The 17,587-nt window shown below is 44.4% G+C and overlaps 1 protein-coding gene across 1 annotated transcript; it reads left to right on the plus strand.

The window, feature by feature from the left end:
- The first annotated feature begins 4,665 nt into the window (after positions 1 to 4,665).
- On the plus strand, positions 4,666 to 5,244 carry LOC110924587. Its single transcript, XM_022168582.1, has one exon. The coding sequence runs from the start codon at positions 4,666 to 4,668 to the stop codon at positions 5,242 to 5,244; it is 579 nt and encodes a 192-aa protein (XP_022024274.1).
- The last annotated feature ends 12,343 nt before the right edge of the window (positions 5,245 to 17,587 follow it).

Raw genomic sequence — 17,587 nt, forward strand, 5'->3', positions numbered from 1 at the left:
CACTATTCTAGGTGTCATGTATCCAATCGTGTATATCTCGCTCAACATGCTTCCATATTAGCTTTTCTCCTATTTGTCGGATTGTATCCCCTTCTTCTACTAACTCATCGCCCCATTGGCGAAGTTCCTGCATATTCTCTTCACTCATAGGAGGTAATGGTACTGGTTCTGGGTCAGGGTATCGAGGTATGGGGTGTCCGTAAGGGTATGGGTTTCTTATTACACTCTGCTTCCACCAGTCGTTGTTCCAAAATGGGTCTAAAGGGTTAAGGTCGGTATACTGAGCTATGGGGTTTGGTGGGGGAATTCTGGGGATCTCATAAGGGTCAACATGTAGGATTGGAAACTGGTCTTCCTGGTTGGGTTCTAGTATTTGTTGGTCTGGGAATAAGGGTAACAGTGGTGGTTCAGCTCTTTGGTTTAGGTTAGAGTCTACTGCTGTAGTGGCTAGCATATGGAAATCTGCCAACTGTCTATCTAGTTCCTCTTCCCACGGTGGTTTATTGACTGTTCGTCCTGAGTTTGTGCATTCACTTCCCTATTAGCTCTGACTAATGCTCTCTATTGTTGTAATTTCTTCATCCTCTTTCTTCTCTCATGTGCTCCCCTATTAAACCATCCTATTTTTTTGGAGGGGAATGGTTCCTCAGACTGTGCCTTAAAGATAAATATCCCTTCCTCAGAATCAGCTGAGTATCCTAAGGGATTTGGCTGAGATGAGGTTCCTTCATCTTTTGGGGAACTAGCTAATTGACGATAACCGTCAGATGTACCCTGCTCACTCATATTGTAAACTAACAAATAGTCAAATAACACAAAACAATAATATACCTAATTACACATAATTTTGTAAATTATTTCCTAACACAGTTTATCTAAAATTTAGATATCAGCGGAACACCTCGTTGGCGTAAACTAGTGGCTGTAGCTCTGAAACCACCTTCTGTCGCAGCCCCCGACCCCTACCCCGGGAGCGGGAGCTGCGAGACTCAGAGCTGGTGGTATCGGTGTTTATTAATATGGCAGTAGAATTTATTCATCAGGATCGTAGTTAGGAAATATTTTTATCAGGGTTAAACACCAAACTTCTATAATAATAAATGGGATAAAACCCAAGTTCATTTGAAAATACATTTGTAGGGATAAACCCAAATTATTGAAAACATAAACTTCGTTTCTTATTTGGTAACTTTTATAGCCACAACTTTAAGCCTTCAGTGCTCTCCAGCTGGCTTCTATTAGCTTCACATTAAGTTACCTGAAACGCATTATAAAAACATTTTATCAACAAGAAATACTGGCGAGTGCATCCCAGTTTAATCAAAAACGTTTAATAATTTTTACAGTAATTGAGAGCATCCACATTTACATTGTTTTATATATATATATTCAATTACTCCTTTGGTACTGTCAATCCTGACTTGTGGTCACGCTACTATTCGCAATAGTAACGATTTTCAAGTAATGTATACAAAACCCCAACATACCGATAGTAATGGTAGAATTACAAATACTCAATTACTTTTAAGTGTAATTTAAAACATTAGAGGGTTGTAAAAAGATTTACAAAAAGAGAATGACTCACATTGCTGATTTAGATGATACTACTATAGCTTCCTGGTAATTCTCCTGGTTATTATCTATTAAAATTAAACAATGCACACGTGTTAGTAAATTACCCTAAATCACATTAACCGTACTACTCGAGACAGAACTCCAATGACTGAGTCAGGCAGAGCCTTGACATGCATTATGGAGTCCTAGATCAATCAGGTGTAACACGAGACAGAACTCCAACGACTGAGTCAGGCAGAGCCTTGACATGCGTTACGGAGCCGTAGATCGATCGTGTAGGGTAACAAATAGGGTTATAATACTTACAACGAGGCAGAGCTTCGCTTTATAGGGGTATTATATCCCGAGTATTATAGCTTTAAAGTTTCATAGGATAGAAAAGAAAATGAACGGTTTCAAATGAGGCCGAGGCCTCCGTTTATAGGCCGGCCGAGGGGCGGCTCGCGGCCAGCGAGGCCCCCCTCCTCTTCTTTCGTGGCCCGCGATGTAGGTAGGCTAGGCCCTGCCTTGTCGAGTCAAAGGTGTAGGTTTTTTGTGTCACCAGACACGTGGCGCAATGCTTTGTCCGACAATCAAAGGGGCTCGCGCCCCGCGATAGACCTAGCCAAGGGGGTCGCGCCCCGCGAGCGACTCCCAGATTTGTTTTTATTTGGTTTTTGTAAATATTAAGGTATTCTAGGCCCGATTCTCGTATACGGGGTATATTTTAGGACGTTTTAGGGTCATGTTAAAGGTTGTAGGAGGGTTATTATAGGTCAGCTTAGGGGGGTTTTTGAGTGTATTGGTTCAAAAATGCTTCAGATTCGATTCAGGCTCGACAAAATTCTGGGTTGGTTCGTGTTCGGTGTTCGGGTCAAGGATCGGTCAACATAAGTCAACAGTGGTCAACCGTAGTCAACGACAGTTAACTCGGTCAACACTTGGTCAACTGAGGTCAAACTCAGTCAACACGACCCGGTAACAAATTTAAGTAGCAAGTGATTTTTTTACGGGATTCTTAGATTTTTAGATTTAGCTAGTTTACGCGACCAAGCTTGAAACAATTTGATTCGATTAGATATTAGAGTTTGTTTGATACATTTGACAAGAATTATATACGTATTGTTTTGTTTGTTGAATTTTGAAAAGATATCGACAACTTTGATTATCGGGGCATCCTAAAAACAGGGGAAACTCTGCCCGATTTTCGTAAAGTTAAATGAGGATAACATTACCGTTTCTCTAAAGATAACAACAGTTTCTGAAGGGGTATGGTCCCAAAAAGCCATGCAGACCTTCTCCCAAGTCGCGTGCAGGACCATACTCCTAAATCAGCAAGATCTTCAATCTCAACCTCGCGCGGGTTACTTCACCAAAGACCGACCTCGCGCGAGGTCTAAGCAAGAAACAACATGAAGATCAGCACTTAACATTCTGATAAGAACCCTCAGCACCTGTAATCCTACGCGAGCTAGTTCTGCGCTCATCAAGGGTCACATAAAAACTGTAGCGCACGATTAATTCAGAAGGTACAAAAGGTACAAGTGACAGATGAAAAGAGCCAATCCGCATCCTCCAGGCTCTGCTCAATCGTGCTCCACGATCGTCTGACGTGAAGGAGACAAAAAGTACCTAAGGACGACTACGTGGCACCAATCAAAGGGCAGAGACACCTATCCCACGATCTCCACTTACCTGCTGATGGCAGAGGGACAATAAGGCCGACGGCAGTGACACGTGGCTCCATTCACGGTGCGGCAGCACCAGAGAACTTCTAGAAGCCACAAACGGTCGACACCAGTGAGGCAAGGAGCATATCCGCTATGTTGTCGCCTTTCGGCCCAAGGCCCATCAGCCCACATCCTCTTACACCTCTCCAGCTATAAATAGAGACCTCAATTCACAGGTTAAACATTCCATTCCCTCTACTCTCACTCTTTACTCACTTTAATCTCCTCAAAGCAGATACTTATTCTCACACCGGAGTCTAGTTAAGAGGGAAACCCCCATATTCCCCTCTTAACGAGCTAACAGTGTTTCTGTTTTGCAGGATTAACTGGTCATTAAGGAGCTCAGGAAACCAAAGAAGATTAATCCTTATGGTTGAAACATAAACCAAACTAATTAACCATCAAATTAGTTCCGTGTTTCTTCATTGGCGCCCACCGGTTTTCTACAAAACACTTTCATCTTCTTTTTTCTGAGTTTTCGTTGTTTTTTCCTTCGATCATGGCTGGTCAAGGAATAATTCCCGAGTTTGGCTTCAGAGCGAACTCTAATGCAGTGTTGGGGGAGGACAATCAAAACGTCCAAGCCCAGCATGTGGAAGAAATCGGTGAAATCGAAGTAACCAATACTGGGGGACCTCGCGCGAGCATCACTCGCATCACTCAAACGGTAACCCTAGGAAACAATGGTGTTGGACCTTCGAATCCAGCTACACCTCAAAACATTTCGGCACTATTAGGGCTACCTGAAGGCGAAACTCCAGCCTTGTGGTATGCCAAGCAAATTGCCACAATTAATGCAGCATATCAATCTCTGAGCGCACAGCAAGCGGTTTTAACGGCAGAACCATCCTTGGTTACGCCTCAAGGCCAGAGTCAGGGGGTGCGCCAGATACCCCCACAACAAACCATCCAAGGAAGAGCTAATAGACCTCCCGCCACGAGAAGACCAAGCGTGCATGACACGCGCGATACACGAGGAGAAACGGAAAGCTATTATGACTACCCGTATAATGTCCAGAGAGGACCAGTTCATAGCCGGCTCACGCCGCGCAACATGAATAACGAGTGGGATGATACAGACCCAAACGACCCAACATGGCAAGATGACGAGGGTTCCTCAGTTTTGAATCGCTTGCAAAGAAATCATGAATACTACAGGCCAAGGCAGCACGTCGGATACAGCGAAGAGGCAGAGCGAGACTTTCGCCTCGCCTATCGACCAGCTGAAGCTACAGAACACTCAAAGTTCATCCCAAAGATTGCTCTGGCACCATTGTCAAAGGAAAAATTGCCTCCAATGGTTGGAAAGTTTAATGGGCTGACTGATCCTGATGATCACGTCAGAGTATTCACAAGCACTGGTTGCATGGGAGGATAGAATATGCCCATGTGGTGCCATCTGTTTATCCAAACTTTCACGGGAGCTGCTCGCGCCTGGTTCGACAGCCTCCCACCAGGAAAGATCAAGTCATGGGTTGATTTCAGAACACAGTTTGTGAACCACTTCAGTCAGCAGAGACGTTACCGGCGTGACACAGCTGAGGTAACGGACATTTGGCGCAGAGAGAACGAAGGTTTAGAAGATTTCATCACTCGCTTTAACAAAGAGTGTTTGGAAATTGGTGGTGTAAGTGAACAACTCATGCGCGCTCACTTCAAGAAAGCCATTCGTTGCGATAGTCTTATCAGGACTATCACAGGAAAAGATGGAATGCCCAAGGAGTGGGATAAACTCATGGAAGCTGTGAAAATCGTTGCGCAAACTGAAGAATCACTGGCCGGTAGTAAGAACGCTTATACTGAAGATCGATTTTCCAAGGGAAGCTCGTGCGACAACAATAGACGGAACAAAGGAAAAAACCCTGGATGGAAAGCCAACCACTCCAGCGGTTATGATGAACGACCTCGTTACAGGGAAGACGCGCGAGACACTATCGATCGCATTGGGACAGGAAGGTAGTCAGGAATGAGAATCAAGAAAAGCACTGGACTCCGCTCATAAAGACACCTAAAGAGGTGCTCATGACGGAGAACCACGATTTTAAGGCGCCCAGGCCTATGACCAACAAGAAGGGGCAAGACCCCAACCTGTACTGTGATTTCCATAAAGATACAGGTCATCTGACAGATGACTGTATCAGTTTAAGGCAGGAAATTGAGAAAGCTTTGAAAAGTGGAAACTGGGTCATCTGGTAAAAAACGTGCGCAAAGAGACACGCCAGATTCAGCGCAAAGATGATGGAAGAGACAAAAAGGTCCGACGCTTGGAAACACACATGGTCAACGGACCAAGATATAGCGCGAGAGATAAAGGCAAGCGACCTTTCGAACCAGCATGGCAAGAGCAACAGGTTATCTTCCCGGTAGTGCGCGGGGGTCCATGCGCAACGGGCCCCGTCGTCATTACCGGAATTATCGGCCATTACGAGACAGAGTACATATTCATTGACCCAGGAAGTACAGCAGATATCATCTATGAGCAATGCTTTAATCAGTTCGACGATGAAGATAAAGCAAGACTTGAGCCAGTCGATTACCCTTTGTCGGGATTCTGCAATGAAATGGTCTTCCCACTAGGCCAAATCAGCTTCCCCCTCACGCTTTCTGACGGGAAGCACTCAAGAACAACAACGGTCAACTTCATGGTGATGCCTGTCAAATCAAGGCATGATGTTTTAATTGGGAGAGAAACTCAAGGTGAACTGAACATGGTAACTTCCACTCCCCACTCAGCCATCAGTTTCCCAACTGAGACGTGAGTGGCAATTATCTATGCAAAGAAAGAAGTAATGTGGGCAGAAGAGATGCGCCCAACCAAAGCGCCAAAGGTCTCAACAACAGAACCAGAAAAATGGGTTTTAAACCGTAAGTACCCAGAGCAAACGGTGACGATTGGCCATGCAATCTCACCAAACATCAGAACGCACCTCAAACAACTCTTGTTTAGGAATATGGATATTTTCGCCTGGACTCCGGCAGACATGACCGGTGTCCCGCGCGACGTTACCGAGCACTGTCTAAACACTTATCCCTCCGTTGAACCAAAAGTACAAAGAAGGCGCAGTTTAGGGGCGGATAAGACCAAAGCAATGAACGAGCAAGTCTGCGAGTTGTTAAAAGCAGGAATCTTAAGAGAGGTGCGATATCAGAGTTGGGTGGCAAACCCCGTAATGGTGGAGAAGTCAAACAAAGGATGGAGAATGTGCGTCGACTATACTGATCTCAACAAGGCATGCCCTAAAGATTGTTACTCTTTGCCTGAGATTGACAAAAAGATAGACTCTCTCACACCATACAGATGGAAGTGCTTCTTAAATTGTTACAAAGGGTACCACCAGGTTCAAATGAAGCTCGAAGACGAAGACAAGATAGCTTTCAGAACCAATCTCAGCATCTTCTGTTATACAAAGATGCCATTCGGTCTCAAGAATGCCGGCGCGACATACCAGCGCCTGATGGATAAAATCTTCGCTGATGATATTGGAAAACACATCGAGGTTTACATCGATGATTTGGTAATCAAGAGTCCCTAAGAGGACCAAATGCTAAAAGATATTGAGAAAACGTTCAACTCGTTGAGAAGTGTGAACTTGAAGTTGAATCCTGCCAAATGTTCCTTTGGTATGGAAGAAGGGAAGTTCTTAGGCTTCATAGTCACAAATGGCGGTTTTAAGGTTAACCCAGAGAAGGTTCAAGCCATAGAGCGGATGCCGTCGCCTCGAACAATCAAAGAAATGCAACGATTGGCCGGCCGTTTAGCCGCGCTCAACCGTTTCCTATCAAATCACGCTGCAAAGTCATATCCTTTTATCAGCACATTGCGCAACTGCGTGAAGAAGCAAGAATTCAAGTGGACTCCCGAGGCAGAAGCCGCATTCCAGCAAATGAAAGAATGTTTGATAAAGCTCCCTACTCTGACCGCGTCGTACGAAAAGGAACCACTCATACTGTACTTATCTTCTTCGGATAAAGCAGTAGGGTCGGTATTGATGGTAGAAAGAAACGGAGTACAAACTCCAATCTATTATGTCAGTAGGGTGCTTACTGATCCAGAAACGAGATATTCAACAATGGAAAAGTTGGTACTGGTGCTGCTTTATGCTTCGAAAAGGCTGCGCAGATACTTTACAGGGCACGTAATCACAGTACTTACCAACTTTCACATCGGCACAATATTGCAAAAACCAGAGACGTCTGGGCGGTTAGCAAAATGGGCGATCGAGCTGGGGGGCCACAACATCTTGTTACTGTACACTGATGGGGTATAAAATGAGGGTCAAGTCTTAGCAGAATTCGTCACAGAAGTCCCAGTGGAAAAAATCAAAGATTGTGAGATTGTCGAGACTCCGGCAAAAGACACATCTAATGAGTTGTGGTTACTGTACACTGATGGGGCATAAAATGAGGACGGCGCAGGAGCAGGTAAATGTGATCGAAGTGGGGCAGCCATCTTGGATGACCCTTATAATTCAATATCTGCAAGAAGGAATACTCCCGGAGAGCAAAGCAGAGGCAAGGAAGATTCAAAACAAGGCCCTGCATTATGAGATGAATGGTGGTATTTTATACCGAAAGTCCTTCTTAGGGCCCTTATTGCGCTGTGTGGACCCCCAAGATGCGAATTACTTGATTAGAGAGATTCACGAAGGGATCTGTGGCATCCATGTAGGCCCACGCATGGTTGTCGCAAAGATTATGAATGCTGGTTATTACTGGCCAGGGATGCATGTCGATGCTCTAAGGGAGTTGTGCAAATGTGACTCATGTCAAAGACACTCCTCGAAAACCCTGCGCCCGAAGAACGATCTCATCCCAGTATCCACTGCTTGGCCTTTCCAGCAGTGGGGAATTGATATGGTGGGACCTTTCCCTGACGCTCCGTGAGCCGTGAAGTTCATAATCGTGGCCATTGATTATTTTACTAAGTGGGTGGAGGCCAAAGCTCTCGCCTAAACTACTGCAATGATGGTGCGTAAGTTTATCTGGGAACATATCATTTGCAGATTTGGTCTCCCACTCAAAATCATCACAGACAACGGTACCAATTTTTCTTCCGAGGATCTTCAAAATTGGATGAAGGAAATGAAGATTGAGCATACTTTCTCCTCCGTCGCGCATCCTCAAGGCAATGGTCAGGTGGAAAGTGTCAACAAAAGTATCGTCGAGGGGATAAAAGCCCGACTGGGCACAAAGAGAAGAGGTTGGGTAGATGAGCTCCCAAGCATCCTGTGGGCTCACCGAACCATGCCGAAGACAAGCACTGGCGAAACTCCTTTTAGCCTAGTATACGGCTCGGAGGCAGTTATCTCAGCTGAAGTTGGACTCCCCTCACCGCGCTTGACAGCAGTCAACACGGTTGATAATGAAGCAGAGCGCCGTCTCGACTTGGATTTACTGGAAGAAAGACGCGAGATTGCGCGTATTAAAGAAGCAAAGTACAAGACACAGCTGGAAAGGTACTATAATGCGAGAGTCCGCATTTGTACCTTCACTCCAGGAGAATATGTCTTCAAAGACAACGAAGCTTCAAATGCTGAACGCCCAGGAAAACTAGCACCCAAATGGGAGGGCCCATACGTGGTGCATGAAGTGCTAGGGAAAGGGGCATACAAATTGCGCACTCTGGATGGATACATCATCTCGCGCACGTGGAATGCACAACAACTGCGCAAATGCTATGTGTAACTACCTTTGGCCTTGCGCCTTTACTTTCTTATGTTGGCCACACGCCTTTCTGATTTCTATATTGGCTAATGCCTTACTTGTTTACGATGTACGTTGGCCTAAGCGCCTGTTTCTCAAATCAATGAAAGCATATGCCTTATGTTTTCTTTTATCATGATGACTTCTACGTTACAAATGCATGTTAAACTTTTGATTAGCACGAAAACACTTCTGTAAATTATGAGCTCTTGAGTTACGCCCCCAAGGTCCTCCGCGAGCATAGCGCGAAACCGGGCAGTTACACTCACACAAGAGCCACACTTACATTTATTCGCGCTAACTTAACCAAAGTTTCTAGCAATAGTGCAATAATTGTGACTGGACAAGAAAAGCAAACGTAAAACATTATATTTAACAAGCGCAAACGCCCAACGATTACATGGAAAAACTAACATATCATCAGTACGAAGCAAAACAAACGCGACCACGCAAACAGTTACATGTAACATCCAAAAACAAGATTACAAGGCACAGCCTATCAACCCTATCTATTCATGACCATCTCCATCACCTTCACCATCATCACCATCATGTTGACCATCACCATCACCACTATCGCCCGCCACCTCCTCTTCATCAGATAATTCAATAGTTACCGGGGGGTCGAGAATGGCCTTTAGACGTTGGCACCAGTCGTCATGCTCTAAGGCCTTTGCCACTAAGTCCATAACAGGCAATGACAGATGATCGTAAGCATTTTCAGCGCGAGCCAACTCGGCATCAGCTTCACTGGTCATAGAGCAATGGCAAGTGTCAAACTCTTGACCAAATACCTCTTCAGCATGCTGCGCACATTCCAGATAACCTCCACAGTGACCAACTGCGCGAGAGGCATCTATTAGAGCAGCAACAGCTCCGTCCAACTCACCAGCGTTTAGGATAGAATTGGCCATCTACACCAAAAGAAACATATGAGAAATCTGGTTTAGCAAATAAAACCTAAGTTAAAACAAAAAAAAGAGGACAATACCATAACTAATCCCCTGCCACGCATCCATTCAGCTTCAGAGACCAGCGTGTCAATAATGCCCTGGGCCTCAGCGTAGTTATTCTGCGCCACATTAAGGGCAGATGAACTTATGGCGCAGGCTTCCTTGGCCTTTTGCTTGGCCTCCTCAGCAGAAGCAGCTTTTCCATTCTTGGCTTCAAGATCAATCTCCAAGGACTCGCTTTTGTCAACTTGTTCTCGCAAGCGACGTTTTAGCTCTGCAATTTCAACATCCTTGGCGGCCAGATCTTTATCCTTACTGGATGTTGTAGCCTTAAACTCATCCTAAAAAAAAATTAGCTCTACAAGCAAAAACACGGGAACAAGAAAGGATAACGCTTTACGCACCTCAGCTTGCTCCTTAGCAGCCTGCATACCCTCGACCTTGCCGGTCAGCTCAGCAACATTGCCCTCGAGCTCAGTAATCTTGGATCTAGCCACATACATGCGCTCGTTGTCTTTCGCACAGATTTTCTTCCATTCAGCACATTCCTTCGCTAGGAGATCTTCCGTAGTACGGAGCTTGCCCCTAAGACCCTCGCGGCCCCATTCCTCTGACTTTCGATCGGCCTCAAACTTTGCCTTCTCTTCAACAAACACAGCTTTCTGCTTCTCAAAATCTTTGGCTTCCCTCACCAAATGATCACGATATTTTTTCCAATCACTTCGCTCCCTAACCATCGTGCGCCACTCGCGCACAATCGGATGGTTAGCGGCGCGAGTATTGGCTTCGCCGACGACGTAAGCCTGATACAACCCATCATGGGTTCGAGCCCTCTGCTGAATAACTTCGCCGGGAGTGAAGGAATTCAGGAACCAGTCACGACAAGCAGCAAACTCCTTAAACATATCCTTCTGCTTTAAACTCCAAGGAGATTGGTGTGGAGCGTTGGCCCGCGACTCCTCGGTATAGGTCTTATAGTAAAGATCACCGACAATATCTTTTGGACCGATAGGAGATTGTGGCACAAACCCTCCAGCACCACCAGAACTAGCGCCACCAGCAGCTGCAGTTCTCTCCTTGTGCGAAGCAGAGTCGGATCCCCCAGTAGAAGCTATTTGCGCGGTCTGAACCGGGGCATCAACTGACATAGTTTTAACGGGTTTCTCTACTTCTGGACCCTTCCCTCTCTCATGAATAGGCTAGTCAAGCCCTGTGACATGGACGACCTCCGGACCCTACGCCTTCTCAGGATTAATGGCAGCAGTGATCTCGGTCTCCTTGGGTTCAGTGAGAGGCTTTTTCAGCAGCCATCTTCTTCTGCACCTCCCTTTCTTGCACAACAATTTTCTCCTTCTCCAGCTCTTTTCCTTTAACAACAGGCTTCTCGCCAAATTTTTGCTTCTCCTTCTCAGACTCTAAACTAGCATTCTTGAAGGGTTTGATAGTAATATTGGTTTTCTTCAACACCGGTTCTTTAGGATCGACGATAGCAACGCCTTTCTTTTCAGGGGTCTTCTTTTTGGCCTCTGCAGAAACGGAATGTTAAAAAGAGATAACAAAGGAACGCAAGGTAAAAGCAAGAAACTAACCAGGAGAAAATCTATAAAGAGAGCGCAAATTGCTCTATTTTCCGATCAGGGGGACTCCACCAGGCTTTGGCACTACCGAAGCACCAACCGCAGCCTCCCTACTCCTCTTTCTAATCAACTTCACAGCAGGCTCCTATGTTTCTTCTTCCTCCTATTCTTCATGTGCGACAGACGAGGGAGTAGCGCCAGCATCTGGGTTGCGAGAACCCGCGCTACCTGAGCTCTTGGAACCAGCAGCTCCAACCTTCTTCTCGCCTATGCGTGACAAACCTTCAAGTGAGTCACTGATAATCACATAATCCTCCAACTTACTCTGGCGAAAGCGAAGGGTACCTTTATCAGCAGCACCAGGTGCTGTGCGGCTGCTACCACCTTTCTTGCTGGTCACATCAGCATCGATGGTGATGACTTTAATCTTCTTGGTTTTCTTCTTCTTCTTCTTCTCTTCCGGGTCAATACCCAAGTCGTGCAGCACACCTGCAAAGATGGTAGACCAGGAACTTAACTCTCCATTGGAAGATCCGACAAACTCCTCGGTGGAAAGATAAATAATCTCTTTCCCAGCAGAAGTCAAAGCGCGCAGGGGTCGAGGGTTAGGAATATGCGCACCTTCGGTTGCGACAGGTGGATCGGCAAAAGCGTCAGCAACTGGATACATAAAATGACCTTTAATCTGGTCATACCAATATTCCTCCCCTGCTCTAAGCGGGCGCACACCCATGGACCCACCAAAGGTGGGGAAGGCAGCTTGGTACAGATGCGCCTCTACACGCGAAATTACATAGATAAGCACAGGTTATAAAACAAGGAGATCAAAGAAATTGAAGAAGTAACTAACCTCTATCATCAAACTTCAAGATTGGAACGTCCTTGCTATTCGCCGGCCACTGGTCACTCATTCGCGCCGCTACCAGGACGTTCTCACCAAACACTCGGTTTGGGGTGGCAGTAAGCTTCAGATACCAATTTTCTTGCTTAGGAATCACCAGATCCTCCTTCAAAATCGGCTCAGACCATGCGCGGAAGGTCATGGCGATCGGTATCACCTCCTCGCGAATAAAAAAGAACTTTGGTTTCCAGTCATGGAAACTCTTAGGAGGGTTCAGAAGTATCTTCTTCGCAGCACCCCGACTGGCGAACGAGTAGAAGCCCATATTTCGGATCAGTTGGTAGAAGACCCTGAACTTTTCCATAGTGGGCTCAATGCCATGGGATCGACAGAGGAACTCGAAGTGTTGAACCTGGACCATCCCAGGAGGACTCATTTGGGAGATATGAAACCCATAAAACTAAAGAATATGGGCCATGAAATTCGTCGCCGGCAACCAGAAGTTTCCCTGATGAAAGAAATCTTCAAACAACGTGATATACCCCGGCGGTGCATCGGCGGCCGTTTAATTTTGACCAGGGTATTTGGCATCCCATTCCGGTGGGAACCGGAAACTCTGTACTATCTGCTCGAAAAGACCTAAATTCCACCTAAGGACGAGAACAGGACCTTCTTCACCGGGAATATCTTCATGATGCTCTTCAGCCATGAATGCGAGTTTCAGCCTTGAAAATTTCGGAAGTTTTGAAGGTGTGATGTAGAATCTTGAAAATTTCGAAAGATTTGAAGATTTAAAGAACTCGAAGAAAAGTAGAGAGGAAAAATGATGGCAGAGGAAGAAAGATGGATCTGCTCTCGCCTTTCATCAGCTATATATACCCATCGCATTTAATGCGATGGGTAAACGTGCTGAGATTACCGCGCGCGTGCCCAATCACAGAACTCAACGTAAGGCGGGATTATCGGAGTGACGGTTACCACGCGCGCGTGGGCCTCACTCTTCCTGACGAAAAGCTGAGGTCAAACTCAGTCAACACGACCCAGTAACAAATTTAAGTAGCAAGTGATTTTTTTAGGGGTTCTTAGATTTTTAGATTTAGCTAGTTTACGCGACCGAGCTTGAAACGATTTGATTCGATTAGATATTAGAGTTCGTTTGATACATCTGACAAGAATTATATACATATTGTTTTCTTTGTTGAATTTTGAAAAGATATCGACAACTTTGATTATCGGGGCATCCTAAAAACAGGGGAAACTCTGCCCGATTTTCGTAAAGATAAATGAGGATAACATTACCGTTTCTCTAAAGATAACAACACTTTCTGAAGGGGTATGGTCCCAAAAAGCCGCAAAGACCTTATCCCAAGTCGCGCGCAAGACCATACTCCTAAATTAGCAAGATCTTCAATCTCAACCTCGCGCGGGTTACTTCACCAAAGACTGACCTCGCGCGAGGTCTAAGCAAGAAATAACATGAAGATCAGCACTTAACATTCTGATAAGAATCCTCAGCACCTGTAATCCTGCGCGAGCTAGTTCCATGCTCATCAAGGGTCACATAAAAACTGTAGCACACGATTAATTCAGAAGGTACAGAAGGTACAAGTGACAGATGAAAAGAGCCAATCCGCATCCTCCAGGCTCTGCTCAATCGTGCTCCATGATCGTCTGACGTGCAGGGGACAAAAAGTACCTAAGGACGACTACGTGGCACCAATAAAAGGGCAGAGACACCTATCCCATGATCTCCACTTACCTGCTGATGGCAGAGGGACAATAAGGCCGACAGCGGTGACACGTGGCTCCATTCACGGTGCGCCAGCACCGGAGAACTTCTAGAAGCCACTAACGGTCGACACTAGTGAGGCAAGGAGCATATCCGCTATGTTGTCGCCTTCCGGCCCAAGGCCCATCAACCCACATCCTCTTACACCTTTCCGGCTATAAATAGACACCTCAGTTCACAGGTTAAACATTCCATTCCCTCTACTCTCACTCTTTACTCACTTTAATCTCCTCAAAGCAGATACTTATTCTCACGTTGGAGTCTGGTTAAGAGGGAAACCCCCATATTCCCCACTTAACGAGCTAACGGTGTTTCTGTTTTGCAGGATTAACCGGCCGTTAAGGAGCTCAGGAAACCAAAGAAGATTAACCCTTATGGTTGAAACATAAACCAAACTAATTAACCATCAAATTAGTTCCGTGTTTCTTCACTTTCATAGAATCGTATGGTTAACGATTCGGTAGAGCTCGGACACGAAGTTTAACTACGTCGTCATACTAGAAAGTTATAAGTATTCCTTCATAGGAATGTCATAGTTGAATGTTAGCTAATTCATGTTCTTTGAATGACACTATGGAATCACGCTAAGCTAGCTTTGCACAAGAACATCAAGGTGAGTTCATAACCCCCACTTTTTACTGTTTTACATTTTTATACTATGTTTTCGGGGGTGGAAAGACATGCAAGGTTTGCAAAATCACACAACATTTTGATAAACGAAAAAACATATTTATAAACCATGTTGCAAATGAATTTCACGAATTTGAATGGTTTACAAAAAGATCATGCTAAACATACCAGTTTTATAAAGACATAAGTGTTCTTTTTCGAAACATGCATGAATTTTAATAACAGAATGACATGGGCTTGGCCCAAGGATATGGGCACAGGCCCAAGGATATGGGCTAGGCCCAATAACTCACACATTATATGTTAACTAGGGTATGGTTAAGCTAGGGAATGAACTGTAGGATCATGGGAGCAAATAAGGTCTCTCTTAAGCGCCACTAATCTTGTATAAGACCGAGGGGCAAGAGTGGTACATCTATCGGGTGTTGCGAGCCCCACTCATGGGTCCTTGTATGGCCCATGTAGTGCTTTTGTTGTTCCAACCGGGTGGACCGGAGGAAATTCGCTAGGGTTGAGTGCTTCCTATGTCGTCACATATATTAATGTCTTAGCTACACATTAATGATCCGGTTAATAGACGCTTACATACCAGTTTTTGATACTCGAATTTTCAAATGTTTTTAAGATTCATTTGATTTAAACTCACAAATACATGGATTTACAAACTTTGGTAACGTTTTTCAACTTATGTATAAGTAAGAGGACGAGTTGGTCCTGCTTACAAAGACTCTTTTGGGCTCGGCGCATTCTCTCTCGTGTAATGCACAAAGACTCTCGTGGGCTAGACTCACAGTTTTCATATAACAAGCAGAGAAAATGATTTTACTATCTTTTCTCAACAACGTTTAAACCGAAGAACAAAAAGATTTGTTTAAAATCTTTTTCAAAATAAACTATGAACTCGCTCAACTTTTCGATGACTTTTTTGCATGTTCTTTCTCAGGTGGCATTCTTCAAACAATGAAACGATTGGAATAGGATAAACCATGGGAATTCGAGTACTTAGTGGGCGTTCATTTATAAAAGTTTTAGCATAAACTGCTTCCGCTGTGAAATGAAGATACTGGTCAAGTCATGCCAGCTCTGATATTTCAGGGTGTGACAGATTGGTAAAAGAGCTTTTGGTTTCAGGGAATTAGGTTTTTGTAGAGATACCTAGGCTCTAACCTCATTTTCCTCTGGGGAACTTAGATTTTTAGGACTTGAATACGTATCGAATGCCTTGGATTCGAATTTGGGTTCCAGCTGTTGCCAAAAACAATGAGTCAATAGTTTGGTTTTAAAAATACACAAGTGTTGTGTTTGGTACACTGTACACGAAACAATTACACACAGAAAGTAAAACTTTGAGAGTTTTGATAACACGCATGTAGGGCCGTTGGAAAACTCTCGACGAGAGCTTATGCGAAATTCATTAAAGGTCCTCATGTAGGAGCCGCGAGTATTAACTCAGGCACACGCTATTATCTATATTATCTATGTTATTTTAATTACCCGAGTAGGCAACCTACGCATAACGAAACGCTAGTGCACGAGTATACATGAAACTCAAATTATACATCAACGGATGTTGGAGCACATCACATTCTACGCGGGACGAAACGCTAGTGCGTGAATACACGTGAGACTTAAACTATACGTCAGCGGACGTCAAAGTATATCACCGATGACTTTCGAGGCAAGGCCTTTGGAAAACATGATTGGACACGACAACGACGATGCTAATCCCATCAGCGGGAGAACTACTGATCGAAAAGCGGTAATTTGCCACGTGATCCTGCAAGCGACACGACTCATGCTGAGGTACGTTAAAACGAGATTTCACAACAATCGATGCTTAGTGTAATGAGACTCACAACTATTGGCATTTCAAAAGAAGCCACATGTCTTCGCAATCCCCCTACTTCATTTATGGCGAATACGCTATGTTTGACATTCCACGGAAATGTCACCTAACAACCGATCCTCACACGAAATTCCAGGTAAAGTCCTCAAATGTCTTTTATTGAAATTCTGATTTTTGCATAATGAGTAGATTCTCCCACTTCTACACCCCCCAAGTGGCCATTGCATCACGAGGATTTCTTTCATGGTAGAGAATACTCATTTGATTATTTTCTTGACAAATTCGTATGTTACACATGCGTTGTTTGCTACGCATGTGGTTTCACTTCGAATGGTTGTTTTATCAACATTTCCTATATTATTTTGCTATACTCAATCTTTGCATTGGGATCTAGATGACCCGTATTATTGCAAAGTGTTGACTCCTTGGTATCGAGTCAACGGAATTCTTGGAAAACTCTTGTTCTTTTGAGTGGTATACATGGTTTTTCGTTGTAACCATGTCAAAACTTTCTTGTTGATACATGAATTCATTGTTGGATTGTGTTTCTACCAAGTTCAATTGATCGAACTTGCTCGTAATATATATTTAATTCAAGATTCCATATGATGGGTTGGGGCCATCATATTCGAAATAGTCCCAACAAGCACTTCATTCGCTTTGAACTATAACAGGCTTGTTTGGTCCTCGACTTCATTGAATCGTTTCTTTGATCACGATCACCTTGTGGTGGCGTTTTCACGAATTTGGAGCTTGCGCTAATCTCGTTTGCACACATCATGTACAGATTTAATTATTTATTTATTTGTTTATTTATATTAAATCCGCTTTGCCGATTTATCATATTAAAGCAATCTTAACACAATCGTGTGTTAAGATAATGGTACACAAATTCATGTCATATTTCGGTGTACCTCTTAACGATTCTTTCAGCATCGATCAAACATTTTGTGATATTTATTGC

This window comes from Helianthus annuus, chromosome 17, assembly GCF_002127325.2.
Source record: "Helianthus annuus cultivar XRQ/B chromosome 17, HanXRQr2.0-SUNRISE, whole genome shotgun sequence".
NCBI classification, from domain to species: domain Eukaryota; kingdom Viridiplantae; phylum Streptophyta; class Magnoliopsida; order Asterales; family Asteraceae; genus Helianthus; species Helianthus annuus.